Genomic DNA, 16588 nt, shown 5'->3' with positions numbered 1-16588 from the left:
CAGTTCTCTGTAAAAGTCGGTATTGATTTGGTTTTAGCTACTTTAAAGAGAAGGTATATAAAAGGTTTTCACTTTTTGTTATCTGCAACTTCAACTCTGATCCGATGAGTTGATTCATAATTTAAAACGAACGAACGGATTATTGAAGATAAATTATTAATAACTTTGTTGACATTAATATAACAATAGCAATGGTAATTTATCCCCTGCGACTATGTCCATCTTGGAAACTGTATGGATGTTTAATGTACTGCTTATTCATGAGGTAATTCTGTGTGTGGACAATCACTAGAATATCTATTAATGTTATATTTTTCGTCCTAACACTTTTCAGTACTATCTGTCTTTTCTAAATACTGTACAAACGATTCGCACCAAGCGTCACTCCATGTCATATAATACGTGTTCATTGTCAGCCCGAAAAAAAACAATAAAGTTTCATTAAGAAATGAATGTATGCGCATGCGCAGCTCGCGGATTCTGACCTACGCTCTCTGTCTGCTGCGAGACCGCGAAGGTAGTCAGTTGTGGTCTCAGTAGTTGTCTGTATGATTTATTGATTAAAATGTCTGTGTGAATTTTTCCTTGTCTCTTCGATGTCTACGTATAGGTGAGTGATAGGCTTTTGTTAACGGTATCCAGTTTAGCGTCGTATTTGCCGGTTGCCTTGGAATAGGCTACATTGTGTGATTGTGAAGCTGAATAAAAGGTTAAGTTGGGAGGTAGACACGGTGGCGTGGATGCTAATACCGGGTTCGTGGAAGGGTGTTGGTTTCACGGGGCAATGCCACTTCTGTGCTGACTGAACGCTGTACAGGAAGCTTCGCCTGAACGTGTGAACCTGCTGGAATGACCTGACACATCGTCACCAACCTGATCCACAGCTAGCTTGCTTTACCCATTTATCTCTGCTCGCTATCTAATTTCATATTTAAAATATGCTCTATCAGTAACATTTTGCTGGCAACCTCACTGTATGTGGCGAATAAATTATCTTTACTGCAATGACAATTTCGAATTTGTATCTTCTGAGAAAAACTATTGGGCAAGTATTTATATTTGTGTGAACGGCCAATTAACGTTAATCTTTGCAGAGCTTCATAAAGTACAACGGAGAAAACTGCAGTTTTAGCCATTTTTTTTTTTACTTCTCAAACATTTGTGGAATCCTTGTATCCAGTGAAACTGTAGATATGGATTCTATACAACTTCTATAACCGCTCATCCAATACACGTTCGCGCTGAGAAGTAATATATGAAAAGTAGTAAAATAGCCTTTTAATTGAATTTTAAAAGTCTTTCGGTCGGTAGAGTGGATATTTTATTTTTAAATGTCTGTTTAACCCAGCTCTTTTTTTTCTTTTAATAACTCAAGTGGTGCATATTTTTTCATAGGGTAGTCCTACGGTAAAGGCTTAAAATGATACCTTTGGAATTGTATTCATTGTGGACCGGACAAGCACAAAGACGTTGATGGAGACCTCACGAAACCTGTTTCTGCCCCTGGAATTTGACTGATCTGTGACGTCAGGCAATGGGAAGGTGAGCATGTCGTGAATGGGAACTTCAGTATATGAAACTGATGACTAGAGATGAAGTCATGCATAAAAAGTCCTGTAAAGTTTGAACTGTTCTAATTAGCATTTGCAGGAATGAAGTATCAAGTTGCAGATTTGTCCCTCTTTTGTATACCCCCAGAATCAGTTTCTCCTGCCTGTTCCCCGCCTCCTGGCACTTCAGCCTGTCTCCAGTGGGCTTCCCCCGGCTCCTATTGCCCTCACTCAGACAGTTGCTGTTCCTGGGCCTGTTCGTTGGCATAATTGGTTTGATGTACCTTTTGGTGGTGCTGGGCTGGGGTCAGTACAACTGGAACGGAGAAGACAAGCCCTTCCACAGGTTGTCTTAAATGATATTGGTCACAAATCATTATTATAATTCTATAGAACACTCCAGCCTATATCTCAGAATAGAGACTCTTGTTTTTTTTTTTTGTTTTCTTTCAAGTTCGGCTCACACCCATGCCTGTGTTTGACCTTTCAAGGTTCTCACTGTGCTGCCCATGGCATGGTGTTTACCCTGCAAGAATTTCAATACAATTTTAATACCCAGAATACTGAATGGGAATATTTACTCTCTTTTTTTTATTATTATTAAAAATCCATAGATACACATTTAGATTGTAAATTAATTTATATGCATTTATAGAAAAGATACATTTTAAGTAATTTATTGATGCATTAAAAGAAAAAGCCCCCCTGGAGTCTGTAGGTTGTTCACTGAAGCATTTTATTACAGATGACTGCTTAGGCTGATTCTTTTGAAAACATCTCAGACTAGGGTTAGACTTCTCATGCCCTGACTTATTACACAAAACCCAGGCATCTGGTCCGCGTAACCGATGTGGACGCCACGGACACAAGCAACCCCAACCTGAACTATGGCATCGTCATCGACTGCGGCAGTAGCGGCTCGCGGGTGTTCGTGTACTGCTGGCCTAGGCACAACGGCAACCCTCACGACCTCCTTGACATCCGCCAGATGAGGGACCAGCACAGGAAGCCCGTAGTCATGAAGATAAAACCTGGTGAGATGTCTCACATGCCATCAGACCCTAGCGTCCATCCTCCGTACTGTACCTACAGCATGGGATATCATGAATGAAACACTGAATATGGCTACATGTCCAGAGAGGGGAAGTTCCTTGTCTTTTTGGATTTTTTTGTCTTTCTACTGTTGATGTCCTCAGGTCTTCTATTATTCAGAAGTGGAGATTTCAGGTCCAGAGAGTACAAATCCAGACCAAGGTTTTGTTTCAACCAACCAGTGAGTATAAAGAGTCAAAGAGTATTCAACTGGTTTGTTGAAAGAAAATCTTGGTCTGGATTTGTGCTCTCTGGACCTGCAGTCCCCACCTCTGTTATTTGTAGCTTAGAATGGATAGTATGGAGTACATACAACCATGCTGGGCTCAGTATTCCTCTCTGCCGGTAGGTATTTCTGAGCTGTCATCAACACCAGAGAAGGCCAGTGACTACATCTATCCCTTACTAAACTTTGCTGCCCAGCATATCCCCAAGAGCAAACACCAGGAGACACCTCTATACATCCTCTGCACTGCAGGCATGAGGATGTTACCAGAAAGGTAAAGGGACTCAGGGCAATCAAGTAGCGAAATAGCTTAGTGTCATGCGTTAGTGTCAAATACAATGATTAAACTTGCCAATTTTTAATTTTTATTATTATGATTTTTAAAGATTTAAAGGAGCACAATTAGCCGTGTTGGGTATTTTCAGTCTAGAAGCTAAAAATCCGAACCAGGATTTTGTTTCAACCAACCAGTTGAGCATATACGGTCATAGTCACAAAGTACTCAATTGGTTGGTAGAAACAAAATCTTGGTTTGGATTTCTAGTTTCTGGACCTGAAATGCTCAACACTGATGATTATTATCTCATGTTGAGGTAGAGAATGCCTTTTCTTATATGTTACAACTCTATATTTTTGTTGATTTTATAATACAGAAGTACTTTTTAGAAAAGAGCTATTGTATTTTTTGGTGAATCAGTCTTGAAATATTTACTTGCTACCTGTGTCACTGATTTCCTCTACAGTGGCAGTTTATCTCTGATAAGGTGTGGAAAGAAATGTGCAGTTAATTCCTTCACTGGACTTTATCGTTCATATGTCTGAGTTGTATGCGTCTTGCATCCCCCGTAATCAGTGTGTTTGCTGTTTGCAGCCAGCAGGAGGCGCTGCTGGAGGACCTGCGCACTGATATACCTGTGCACTTCAACTTCCTCTTCTCAGACTCCCACGTGGAGGTCATTTCTGGCAAGCAAGAGGGTGAGTGCACTTTGGCCTTTGGCGAGGGGAGGAACGAGAAGCCGTGCTGGCTGTGAATCTGCCTTCCTACCACATTCCTGTTTGTCAGAGAGCGCTGTATACAGCAAACTCCTCTTTTGAAATCTGTTTGGGTTTAATATAGGCTGGGCGATAGCCTTTAGCGTAATTTCTTCATTTTCTCCTCTGTTCAGGAGTCTATGCATGGATTGGCATCAACTTTGTCCTTGGAAGATTTGATCACGTGGACGACGGTAAGAATCCATCATCAGTAGATCTTATTTGTGGGCTTGTGTATATAATTTGCATATTTTTAAGCAGCAGTCTTTGAATAGGCTTAATTAAGCAATATATGTGAGCAGGTTGTTGAACATTATTGAATTTTAATTGTAAATTGGGTTCTTTTTTTTTAATCAGTATGATAATAGGATGGTTTTACTCCTACATATGACACCGTATTAATATTTTGACAGAGAATTGTGTAATCTGTTAAATTTCATATTAATGCTGTGTAGTAACTGGTTAAAATTTACTTGAATGATTTTCATCCTGAATTGAATAACTTTGTACTTCCATCCTGTTTATTGCGTGTATATTAGGGCTTGGCATTATCAGTTGTTATTGATAATTATCACTATGTAATTCAAGTCTTTGTTTCTTTACTCCATGACTCCGTTTTGCTTAAAATTTCCTTAGGACTCTTCTTAAATAGATTCAGAACATGAAAAAAGGTGACAAACTTAATGGACTGAAAACCGAAATCCATTTTTAATGAATAAATCATACAAGAAAAAAATATGTATATGATGCTTTGCTTGTCATTGATATTTATCTTTGGTGACTTGTGCAAGCAGTGAGTGTAAAACATTTCAGGCCGCAACGTCATGCATACAAGTAAGACTTGTAAACTCTGATTTCTTGCACTGCCCCCTGGTGGACTTAACTTTTATTCCTCCATATTGACACAAACTACGCAGGCAAGTATGAGCAGCAGCACAGCTTGCGTAGTGACAGCACACATAAGGATACACATTGTAAGCATTGAGCATGAACTGGCCCTGAGATACTATAAACGTTTGGGTACAGTCCAGTAACCGGCAGCCATGTCAACTTGGATTTCTTTAATCAACTTATTGACAATACAGATCACTACACATAATCGGTCTCCAGAGAAAGCATTAGCAATCCCTGGTCTTCATCATTATTATATTACTGCCCAGTCAAGCTTCATTAACTCAGGTTGGCTAGAACACAAGTCATCAGCATTATGGCTGAGAGCTACTGATATCAAGCCTTATAGCATAAACCTCTCTTTTTCCTTGGACTAAGCTGTGAAAATAATAATGAGATCAAATGTTTAAATATAGTGTCGTGTTAAATTCTTTTGTATGCCATTACTAACCCTGCAGCCCTCCTGCTTTTTACGGAGACTAACTAAGATGCCCTTGCCAGGCCAGCTGGATTACTGTCCAGTTTCTCTTATTACTTTTCCTGCTGATTTTTCTTTTCCAGTGCAGCTCTTGCTCATGGTCGTGTAGCTCATTCTGTAGGCCTGTGCAGTGTGCTCCTGGGAGGGGAAATGTGAAACAAAAGCTTGAAGTACTTCCATGTTGACCAGTCTTATTTAGGTTCATTTCTAATCTAGTACTTTTTTATATGAATGAGTGTGATGCAGTGAAACCGTCTGCAATGTTTTTCTGCATTAGTTTAAAACTTTGGAAACTTTGGTTGTGTTGGAAGTGATTTTGTGATGAATGAGTACTGTTTCAGTCTCCCTCTTCTCCATCCTTTACCTTTGGAACGGTATGCTAAACAAAGAAATGGTTCACGTGGATGTAGGACGTGTTTGCTGTACTGCTTTTTTTTCTTCCTCTCTTGTTTTGACATTTATTTAAACACCTTCTGATGTAGTGAGGAAGCACCGTCTATCTGTCTGCTTTATGTACTTTTTGCTATCTCGCCCCCATTAGAGAGGGAGGCAGTGGTTGAGGTGCAGGTCCCCGGTGGCGACCAGCAGGAGGCGCTGGTGAGGAAGCGGACAGCCGGCGTGCTGGACATGGGCGGCGTGTCCACGCAGATAGCGTACGAAGTGCCCAAAACTGTAAGCTTTGCTTCTCCACAGCAGGTTATTATCCACAGGAATTTTCCTTTCTTTTGTGTTCTCTTTGGGTTTTGTTGCTTTCAGCTGTTTCTTGCCCCCCCCCCCCCCCCACACTTAACCAACTCACTTTTCTCCCCCATGCCCCAATTTCTCAAGGCAAAGTCCTTTCTGTACATTATGGACTTTTTTTAAAGCCTGCCGCTTCATTCAAAAACTGCATAGCACTATGTGTAATCTGGAGTGTCCTGACTTGCAATGAAGGCTGCCTTTAGATCACACTCCACAGCTTGCTGAGAGCCACTTGGTGTGACCTGTTCAGCTCTAGATGCTAAGATACTAATCTTGGATGTTTCTTCACTCCTCTCCCTCTTCTCTGAGGGGTGGCAGGCAGGCTGGAGCACATTCATCTTGGCAGCACGTTATATAGTTTCGTCCATGTGGTAACATCTGTAGGGGGTTTCAGCTTTGAGTTTAGCTCTGCTTTTTGCGTAATTTGCATAACTGCTGCTAATTCAAGTAGGCGCCCTTCTCCCCTTTTCTGGCCTGCTTACTGGCAGCATTTGGCATGATTTGCGGCCCGATGCGAACTAGTGCCATGGATGCGTGAAGGGGCTGGAGTTCTGTCCTCCTTTTCTCTGGCTCATGTCAAAGTGTCCCGTAGGAGGAAGTGGCGAAGAACCTACTGGCGGAGTTCAACCTGGGCTGCGATGCCCATCGCACTGAGCACGTCTATCGGGTGTACGTCTCCACCTTCCTGGGGTTTGGGGGGAACGCGGCCCGTCAGCGTTATGAAGAGGACGTCGTTAGCAGGACTCTGCTGCACAACAAGTGAGACTGGTCTCCCTGTGCTGGTAGCTAACAGGCCGACAAGGCTGTAATCTGTTTGTTATACCTTCTGTTTGTAATCTGTTTGTTGTGTTATTGGTTAGCAATAGATGCTAAGTGCATGTTTTGTAATATTTACGGACAGTAGCTAATGGTCCGATGCATGAATCCTTTTATATCAATGATTCTGCAAGACTTGGGAGCCAAAAATTTTGGATGAGAGTTTTCAATTGGGGGATTAGGACAGGTTAACATAAACTAGAGATTTTTTAGAACTTTATTGTGGGGAAGTAAATTCAACTCAAATTCAGTAGCTGTCACATAGCCCATGTTCGCTCTTCATGAGACGCACATACATGTATACTGATATTTGGGGTCAGATTACAGGGTCAGTCAGCATCTAGCACCCTTGCCACAGTTAGGGTTAAAGGCTTTGCTTAAGGGCCCAACGGTGGCATCACTTTCCTGGCCATGGGATTTGATCCCGTGTCCTAACCTGCTGAACCACACACAGCCCTACAGTGTATATTCAACAATGAGAGCAGCAGCAGGCATGCCAAGGCTCATGCTCATTGGAGGATGGCTGCGGGGTGAGGGTTTAGTATTGCAGGTGAGAAGAATCACTCCTATTGAAGCGAGTTGCTGCTCACCTCCCATCCCTCCCTCTGTGCACCTAGGCTTACTGGGCAGCACCTCGGGGAGTCTGCGGAGGTGCCTGTCCTGGACCCCTGCCTCCCCCAGGACCTGCAGGACGAGGTGGGCCCCGCAGGCCACACAGTACACCTCCGGGGCACGGGCGACTTTGACCGCTGCCGGCTGCTACTGCAGCCCTTCCTCAACCGCACCAACGAGACGCAGTCATCCCTCAATGGCGTCTACCAGCCTCCCATAGACTACCGCAACAGCCAGTTCTACGGCTTCTCCGAGTTCTACTACTGCACGGAAGATGTTCTGCGCATGGGTGGGGACTATAACGCCACCAAGTACACCCGGGCAGCTGGGGTGAGCCAGCCTCTCGATCACATCACACTGCATTTACTGCGTAATCTCACACGTCGCAACGCAGGGAACATGTCCCATGCAACAGGTTACAAGGATCATATGTGAGATCTAGAGTATTTTCTCCAAAGCTGGTGCCTTCTCATTACCTTAAGACCTGACTTTTGAAGCAGGAGACGGGCTGATGGAAGCTTGTATTTTTTTTTGCTGTTCCTATGTAGGGCTATTGCGCCACCCAGTGGCGGACCCTGAAGGAGCGCTTTGACCGCGGCCTCTACGCCTCCCACGCTGACCTTCACAGACTGAAGTACGTTCCTTCAGGACCTGACCATTCCTGTGCGTCCATTATCCCGCCCTCAAAGTATCACTCAGAGGTTGCTATTGTCCTGCCCACGCTGCAGGTACCAATGTTTCAAGTCCGCCTGGATGTATGAGGTGTTCCACTCCGGCTTCTCCTTCCCCATGAACTATGGGAACCTGAAGACAGCCCTGCTGGTTTACGAGAAGGAGGTGCAGTGGACGCTGGGCGCCATCCTGTACCGAACTCGATTCCTGCCTTTGAGGTATCCTAGTATATTAATTACCCAGTTCTGTTTTTGTGGTTTGATCAAATGCAGTTCTGGCTCTTACCAATGGGTCTGTAACTATCCAAAATGGCAGCAGAAAGCATCAAATCAGTCCATACTGGAATGCATGGTAGTGGCCCTGTAATATGTATACTTTCCATCCCATGTAACAAAGAACCTTTGTCTGTTAATGGCCCTTTAGGGACATTCAGCAGGAGAGCCTGAAGGGGGCGCACTCTCACTGGCACCATAGCTTCTCCTTCGTCGTCAACCACTACCTGTTCCTGGCCTGCTTCCTGGTGGTGCTACTGTCTATCATGCTGTACCTGCTGCGACTGCGCCGCATTCACCATCATATGACCCACCGTGGCCCCGCCTCATCTTCTACTGGCCCCTCCTCCGTTCAGTGGTTGGAAGCGGGCCTGGGTGCCTCGTCCGTCGCTGTTAATGTTTAGGCTCGATCACCATCACCTCCATCTTTCCCTGGCAGGCCTCATGTGAGCAGAGCCTCCATCTTAATACCTCTTTTCTTTAAAGGGTTGAAATTAGGAGGCCTGCTTAGTCTCTGAGGCATCATGGGAATTTTGGATATGCAATCTGAGCAGCGGTTGACCTTGTTGGGAAAGCCGTTCAGAACTCAGTCACCCCTCTGGGTGGCTTTGGGGCAGCACATCAGTCTGAGCTAAACTCCTCATCCCCCTTTCTTCCTTTTGTAAAAGTGAACATGTCTGTCTTGAGCGCCTCTGGAGGCGAACACCTGTGGGTGCCGTTGTCCGTGCCGCAGAAGCGTGTCGAACAATCGGCACAGATCACATGACCATAGGAGCTTTGTCGGTGGATGGGGGCATCCAGCCCTTCCGAGTCGATGTAGCCACAGCATAGAAATGTTGAACCCAGAAGCTTGAAAAATGTTGCTGCTAAATGTTTTTGTAGTACGATGTGCACACAAGCAGAGGTCCACACATGGCCGGGTGTTTGTGTCCAGGGTTACGGTTGGAGTCTTCTCCTTGTATGGCAGCAGGAAGCCAGTTTGCACAGAGCATTTTGCGGCATTTTTGTTTTTTTTTTTTGTGCAGTTTTGCACATTTGAAACAAAGAGCAAATAAGGATAATCTGTATTACTACAGGTGTATGTATGTATGTGTGTATGTGTATGTGTATGTGTGCGATCATTGTTGGAGTCTGTCTCCAACTTTAATCTCTCCTCCCATACTGTGGACATGTGTTGTGATGGGAGATCTTGAATCAAAATTCAAATCAGGTTGTGCTAAAAGCATTGTGGGTATACATCCAGTAAGACAAAACCTATTTATGTACGCGACAGGAAGACCCGTGATTGTAGATGCTGTGATTTGATGTCTGTTTTAGATGTTCACGCCTCATTTGCTAATGAAGAGGGGGTGTTTTGGGGTCCTCATCGCCTTTTCACTTTTAATTTTACTGTGTTTTTATTTTTAGCTTTATAAAAGAGCAGCCTGATTGAGAGCTCCCATCTGAACCAGGAGGAGTAACTCAAACACCTTATGAGTTTGAGTTTTAGAGTATTTATTTTTTTTTTTTAAGTATTTTATTTATTTTGTAGGTTGTCTAAACTTTCTGACAAGTTACTGTCTAAACCAGTGACTGGATAAGATACGATACCATTCAGCCAAATCTCCTTTGGGAGTTCGGTGGGTGGCCCTTCTGCATTTCCTGTCCGCTGCCGCAGATACTGATCCCCTTGGCTGGACTCCTTAAAAGTGCTTAATCCCTGAAATCACTGATAGCTATTGGGTTTTTTTTTTTTTTTTTTAAAAGAACTTGTCATGTCACTGTTATGTGATGCGTATGGATCTTGAAGCAGGTAATATGCAATATTTCTGTGTACAGAGAATGATTCCTTATTTGCACGGAGAAATGTGTCAATGTATAGATTTTTTTTGAGAACTTTGTGGATGTGAAATATTATATAAAACATTCAATGATGTCTCTCTCTTTTTCCCACTGGTTTCTCGCATTGCCTGGTATGACTCCATGTATGACTGTGTGACCTGTGACAGACTGTTATCTGCTCCAGGCTCTCCCTGGGCTTAAAAGATGGATAAAGATTCTCCTAATCTGGACCGAATCTGCCATATTTTTGCCTTGTTTCAGCGTACAGCTGACTGACTGATACCCGCGAAGGCATTAAATGTTCAGAGAAAGGGTTGCAGATTGTTTTTTCCTCCCATTTTTACCTAAACGTACACAAAGCACTTGTCAAAACGTCTTAGACCTTAATTAAACTAGCTCCTTCTGATAAGGAATAGTTTTTAGCTTAATTTCAACTAGCTGACACTTAAAAGATTATGCATTGTTTTTTTTTTTTTATTCAGACTTAAGAATCCAGTTGACATTAAAACATTTAACTGGATTCGGTGCATATTTCTGGTTTTGTTTTAGCGTTGTCATTAGGTGGTCATATAGGTGGTCATTGTTGGGAAAATGTTTGTGGAGAGAAAGTATTTTATGTGGCTGAGTGCCATTAATAGCTGTGTAGTAATATGTATTATTACCCTTAGGTACTGCTTAACCATTGAGTCCATTGGGTATAAAGTGATGCAAGATATCAAGTCAGTGATGAATATAGGAATTAGGACCAGTCTGTCGTTTAATTTGTTCATTTAAGGATGATTTTATTTGGTATAATTTAATAATTGCCTATGTGGATGTATAAATTATGATTAAAGAGAACATCTAATTTGGTCATGCTACATCACATTGTGGTCATCAGCTTAGTTTTCCTTAGTGGATTAGTTGCGATAGTTTGTGGTTTAGCTTTAATGTTGAGTTTGGTAGAATTATAACAAAATGAGAATGGCAGGAGTAGACGACTTTCTTCGGGAGATAACGAATGTGCGTTGTGTTGTCTTGTGTTCCTGGGGGGTTGGGGGGCTCTGAAGATCGGGTTCCTTTTGTTTTCACTGCCATACTCGGTTACAAAACAAACAAGCAGCCCGCCTGTATAGTTATGACCAGCAGCTATCTGACTGTCACTTGACTCCACTCCTAAAATGCACCATAAAATACCACTGGCAGATAAAAAAAAAACCCAGAAACACATTTTGAAATGAACGATATTTTTCATGGTTTCAAAAAAATCCTTTTTCCTGGAATTTAGGCAGTGCTTTTATAAAACACTACTTTTAATTGGACACCACAGTACACAGAAATAATGTCATTACTATGAATAACGTAGTGAATAAATTATAAACAACCTTCCCGTACTTTGCTTGAAAAATCACCAAATTAGGGCTCTTTTTAAAATGTTAGGTTTTGAGAGACATTGGGTGTAAAGTGTCAGGGGTTTTTGCAAAAGACCAGTTCGTAATGCTGAGTAAATGGACACAGAGCTTTATGTCTGTGAGTGCTGGACTTTACGTGCTCCCCCCCCCCACCAGTGGCACGGTAAAGACGTCAATCAGCCACAGCCAATGGCAAACGGACCTCTCGCCATCATTGTGGCTGAGTGGAGTGACCGTCCCCCTCGTCCCCCTCGTCTCCCTCGTCCTCCTCGTTGGGGGTGGCGTTTGCGTGACCCGGCTCGTCTGGGAGCTCCTGGGTGGCCTTTGTTGTAGGAGACGCCGTCTTGGCCCGGGGCCTCAGAAGCCGCTGACGGATGCTGTTGACAGGGCTGGGTCCTTCCCCAGGAGGGATCCCCTTTAAGTTCAGCTGGCCCTGACAGAGTCCAGATCCGTAACAAGCCACGCGGGAAGGTTTGCCAATAAAGTTGTTTTCTTTTGAATTTCTTCTGTTGTCGCCCCCCCATTTTCCCCTCAGGGATTTCCTGTCGTTCCCTCAACACAGGACTGTAGGGACGGGGGTGTGGAGGTGAGTAAAGTTACGATGATTCCAAGGACCCCAAATGACAGAGGCTCTAAAAATTGGAGCATAATCGGATTGGTCTGGGTTCAATATCTCTAGCGGTACCCTTGCATGTACCCCTAAGCATTTAATTTTGGCTTCATTCCCCCCACCCAAAAAACACAAAAGTTCTGAATTCAAATCCCAGGGACCACACATTAAAAAAATAGTAATAGATTCAACCCCTTCTCTCTACTGTAAGATACAAAGGATCAAAGTGTCAGATAAATTAACTAAATGTAAATTGAAAGTTGATTCCCCCCCGGTACTGAAGTCTCTCCTATGCCTTTGCTTGAGCAGATGGACACTAAGCCAGTGTTGAGGTAACATGAATGAGCAGGGAGTTCATTGATCCGCAGAGAATTGGGTTACACACTGGAGACTGGTAGAAACCGCCCCATTACACTGGGCCAGATCCTTCTCCCTGCCTGTCCTTTCTCCAGCGGTAGGGCCGCATGTGTGCCTCATCTCCTGTCTTGGCTCAAAACACCATCTAATTTAGGGGCCTTTGTGATAGTATAACCAGAATGTGCCAATGAGATTATGTATTAGACACACTGGATTAACTCGTGTTATACAAGAACGGAACAGCTTATGAATTTTCCCTCTTTCCTTTTCATCTTGCGGTCTCAATGTCCTCATGAATTCTTTAATATCAAGGGATCTTGGATTAACATTTAAAATTATATCCTTATTTTAGCTTTACATTTATTAAGGGTTTTACTGTTCTTTAAAATGATATTGAATAACTCATGTACTTAATGCCTTCATTAGACTCTCCCAGGACGCCCTCAGGTGCACCAAAAATATATAATCCTGCAGGTGGCACTGTAGTGACGTTGCACTCAAAAGTTTGTGGTGGTGTGTGCAGGCTTCCTGGCCTGAGTTATTGACCCCCTCCCCTGGCCCGGAAGAGCACCCTCAACCTCTTTCCAAGACCCTGTGAGGGAATCAGAAGCTTTCCCACAGCTTTTGGTGACCCTTGCTAGCTGGGATGCAGTGAGGAGAGCCAGAGACCCCCAGACAGTAAGTAGACAGCTGGTCACTCCAGTGGGACACCGAAGAGTAACCGAAACTGGATTTACAACTGCATGCAGAAGCACGTTTTCACTTACTTATTCGTTTTTAATTAAATACCTTTTGGACAACATGTACAAGTCGTCACAAGTTATATCACAACTCGATTTATGGCAAACGGGCTCCATGTCAATTCCTGGCATGCAGCACAACCTGCCTGCCCCTTTTCACTTCAAGGTGCTTCACTGGGGTGTGTCCGCTAACCTCCACCCCATGTGCAAGGGCCACAGTGCCCAAGAGGAGCAGAATGTCAGGAATGCATGCTGGTATCTTAAGGGGTCTAAACAAAATGGTGTCAGCATAGTAGCTCAGTCAGAGACTGGGCGGAGGGCGGTAGAGAGGCTTTGGTGACCGAGGAGAAAATGTGCGTTAGTGCCCCCATGACAAGCTGAAGAAATGCATGCATTTGCAGAGAAAAGAATTCTGTCAGCCATTTTTTTAAAGGACAAAATATTAAGCCAGTAATACATGATGGTGCATGGAGCTAATGCATGGTGTATTGCCATTTTCTCACAGAGAAACGTAACCGATGCATGACGAACCTGCAAACAGCTTTATGTATGACTGTGTGCTTACAGAGGAGAGCAGCTGTTTTCTAAAATCGCTGTTGCTGTTACCAGGACAAAACCATCCACTAGTCGGTTTAAATTCATCTTTAAGTGAAATTCAAACTGCAACAAGATCCAGCAAATAAGAGATGAGGCTTAGAAAATAAATTATTTACAAAGCTTGTGAAAAAAAAACAGCTATTCTTGGTGGGGGGCCCAAGGTGGCGTTTTGTCAGAGTGCCACCCCTGATGGTGGTAAAGAGATGCTGACACTGCTGCATTCTCTCCATCTGACATGGATGTCGCACCAGTCATCACCTTTGAAAGACCATATGAGTCCAGCGGGTCTCGGTCAGTTGGCCCCCAGCGGCCTCTGCGAGCCTCGACGTCTGGCCGTCAGACTCAGACCCTTGAGCATTAAGTTGCAACATTTGACTGCTGGTCACATGCCTGGAAGAGGAAAGCCACCATGATCCGAGCTAGGAATGTACCAAGGGCGCTGCTGAAGCTGTCTTGCCACAGGAATGCAAGGCCCAGTTCCCCTGTCCGCCATTATGCTCCATAATCAGACCTGAACTGATCTCAAATGTGTCAAGAGACACTGCTGGGGTTTTGGTGTCTGCCCAGTTTGTTCCTGTAACATATATCTGATCCCTGCAATTGTAATACTGGGGGGTTATTTTTTACAGTTCCCGACCTTGAAATGTTATACCATCCATAATGAGACCCAAATGTCCAAATCACGAATAAAACAATCCTAGCATAAACAACTAATGGAGAATTATTTTTCAGATCTGATTCACTTCTAAATGCTACATTTATTGATTTGGTTTGTTGTAAATAATCTTCACTTTTACAATCACCTCTGTGTCAGTCGCCTTAGAAGTTCATTGACATGTCACAACTATTGTTTCTGCTAATTTTGTAAAAGGATTGTAGTATGTAATGTTTCACAACCAAACCAGATGGGCAACTATAGAACAGTTGGCTACAGAGGTGTACAAATCTAACGGTACACCTGTAAGAGTCAAGATGATTTCACTAGTGGTGAAAAAAAGTTTCAAAGAACTGGACTGGGGTTAACTTTAACAGAAGTCGTTATCTTCTTTTCTTAGACTTTCTCTGCTGAGTGATAAAGACCAATAATGAACAGATGTTGTCTGATATGAAGACGGCAGCCCTCTAATCTATAGACCCTCCCTAAAATACATCACCGTTCAGTTGACTCCCTGGTTACACCCATTAAACAGTTATCCTACACAGACAAATAAGGGTCTACTCTACGAGTTACATCATAATAGTGAGCGGAATAAAACAAAATCAGAATGCTGATAGTTTAATTTTATTTTATTTTGAGACATGAATAAGATTATTTTCAAATGCAAAGTGCATATACTCATCATTGTAGCATTGCTATGTAATATAGATTTACTTACTACCTCTGTATGAAACTCTGTCAAGCACAATATCCCATTATGCTAAGAACTCGTGTTTAAAGCTAAATAATTGATGACATTCCAAGCCCTTGATGATTATATTTCACAAAAAATATATATGGAAAGTTCATTTCTCTCCTTTCAAGTTCAGAAAACGTGTAGCGCAACAATACAACAGTAGCATAATTAGTCAAGCATTCATTAGCCGTAGCCGATAAACACTGACAGAAGGGGTTGGTAACCTAATTATGCTGTTGAACCTTGATCTTATTCAAAAAGTGAATAAGGTGGCAAGTCTTAAGGTGGGAAAAAAAACAGAAAACTAGCATCCTGAGAGAATAACACAGTGGCCGATGTGCAGCAGGATGAATGCAAAATATCAGTCAGCTATTCAATAAACAGCTCAAATAGCAAAATGAGCTTTAAGGCCAAGCGCAGATACTGTCAGCCTGTACAACTGCATGTGATTGTGGTCTAACTGTTAGCATATCACCACTATGAAAGTAAACACTATTATGGTTATCAGTTTTAAAGTATGTGGTAATCTAATTTTATCAGAATAAGTGTAGATAGTCCAAGAAAAGGAATTAATTAGTAAATTGGAGTCTTTGACCCTGATTAGGAAAAGTGGTTGGAAGATGGATGGATGGATTTTAACATGGATGCCTAACACACATTATACTTCTAGTAAACAAAAATGAATGACAAGAACTGATAAAATACTTTAGACATGCAACTGCTTCACACACTGCTACATATCCATGTCCCTTTTGTCCACAGCAATTTTACTCAAACAAATCCTTATTTGAAGACTGCAGTATGACCGTATTATATTATTATTAATATGAGCCGTAGTTTAATAATCTACCCCCCACCCCCCCCACTCATTTGACTATTTTCAATCTGATGGTTCTTTTATTAGCACTGCCACTGTCCACCTTGGAGTTTGGGGGTTCAAATCCTGTGCTGTGAGAGTAGAAATGTTCTCACTGAGTTGTGTGGGCTTCCCCCCTGCAGTCCAAAGGCATGCAGTTAGGTTTCATGTTGCCTGTGTTCTGTAATAGACTGGCAGCCTTGCGCTCTACAATGCCTGGCATAGGGTTCGGATGAACCAGAATATGTGGTTGAAAATTAAGGGATATATAAACAAAATACTGGGGGTTGCATGGTGGTGCAGTGGTTAGCACTGTTGCCTCACACCTCCGGGTCCCAGGTTTGAGTCTCCGCATGGGTCACATGTGTGTGGAGTTTGCATGTTCTCCCCATGTCGTCGTGGGGTTTCCTCTGGGTACTCCGGTTTCCCCCCACAGTCCA

General features: G+C 43.0%; 2 protein-coding genes across 3 annotated transcripts in view; one reads left to right on the top strand and one right to left on the bottom strand.

Moving 5' to 3' along the window:
• The window catches only part of tcf7l1b (transcription factor 7 like 1b), a 611697-nt gene that overhangs the window by 325168 nt on the left and 269941 nt on the right, over window positions 1-16588 (bottom strand). The gene's annotated exons all lie outside the window — the stretch shown is intronic.
• entpd4 (ectonucleoside triphosphate diphosphohydrolase 4) lies at window positions 461-10514 on the top strand. Of its 2 annotated transcripts, none has more exons than XM_048980048.1 (13): window positions 461-610; window positions 1396-1542; window positions 1699-1896; window positions 2379-2584; window positions 2992-3142; window positions 3740-3843; window positions 4035-4094; window positions 5811-5941; window positions 6603-6769; window positions 7444-7768; window positions 7987-8072; window positions 8167-8328; window positions 8534-10514. In XM_048980048.1, the coding sequence occupies exons 2-13, from the start codon at window positions 1535-1537 to the stop codon at window positions 8784-8786; spliced, it is 1851 nt and encodes a 616-aa protein (XP_048836005.1). In that variant the 5' UTR covers window positions 461-610; window positions 1396-1534; the 3' UTR covers window positions 8787-10514. The 2 variants fall into 2 exon arrangements, with proteins under 2 accessions (XP_048836005.1, XP_048836004.1); XM_048980047.1 differs by having other exon boundaries at window positions 5811-5965.

Source organism: Brienomyrus brachyistius, chromosome 2 (assembly GCF_023856365.1).
Source record: "Brienomyrus brachyistius isolate T26 chromosome 2, BBRACH_0.4, whole genome shotgun sequence".
Classification (NCBI taxonomy): Eukaryota; Metazoa; Chordata; class Actinopteri; order Osteoglossiformes; family Mormyridae; genus Brienomyrus; species Brienomyrus brachyistius.
Note: the sequence above shows the minus strand (reverse complement) of the source record. Positions and strands in the feature narration are given on the sequence as shown.

Bases quoted from the DNA above. Each gene is read 5' to 3' on its own strand.
- entpd4 (XM_048980047.1), top strand. The intron at 6,770-7,443 runs GTGAGACTGGTC...CTGTGCACCTAG, and splicing joins AGGACTCTGCTGCACAACAA to GCTTACTGGGCAGCACCTCG. The intron at 7,769-7,986 runs GTGAGCCAGCCT...GTTCCTATGTAG, and splicing joins AGTACACCCGGGCAGCTGGG to GGCTATTGCGCCACCCAGTG.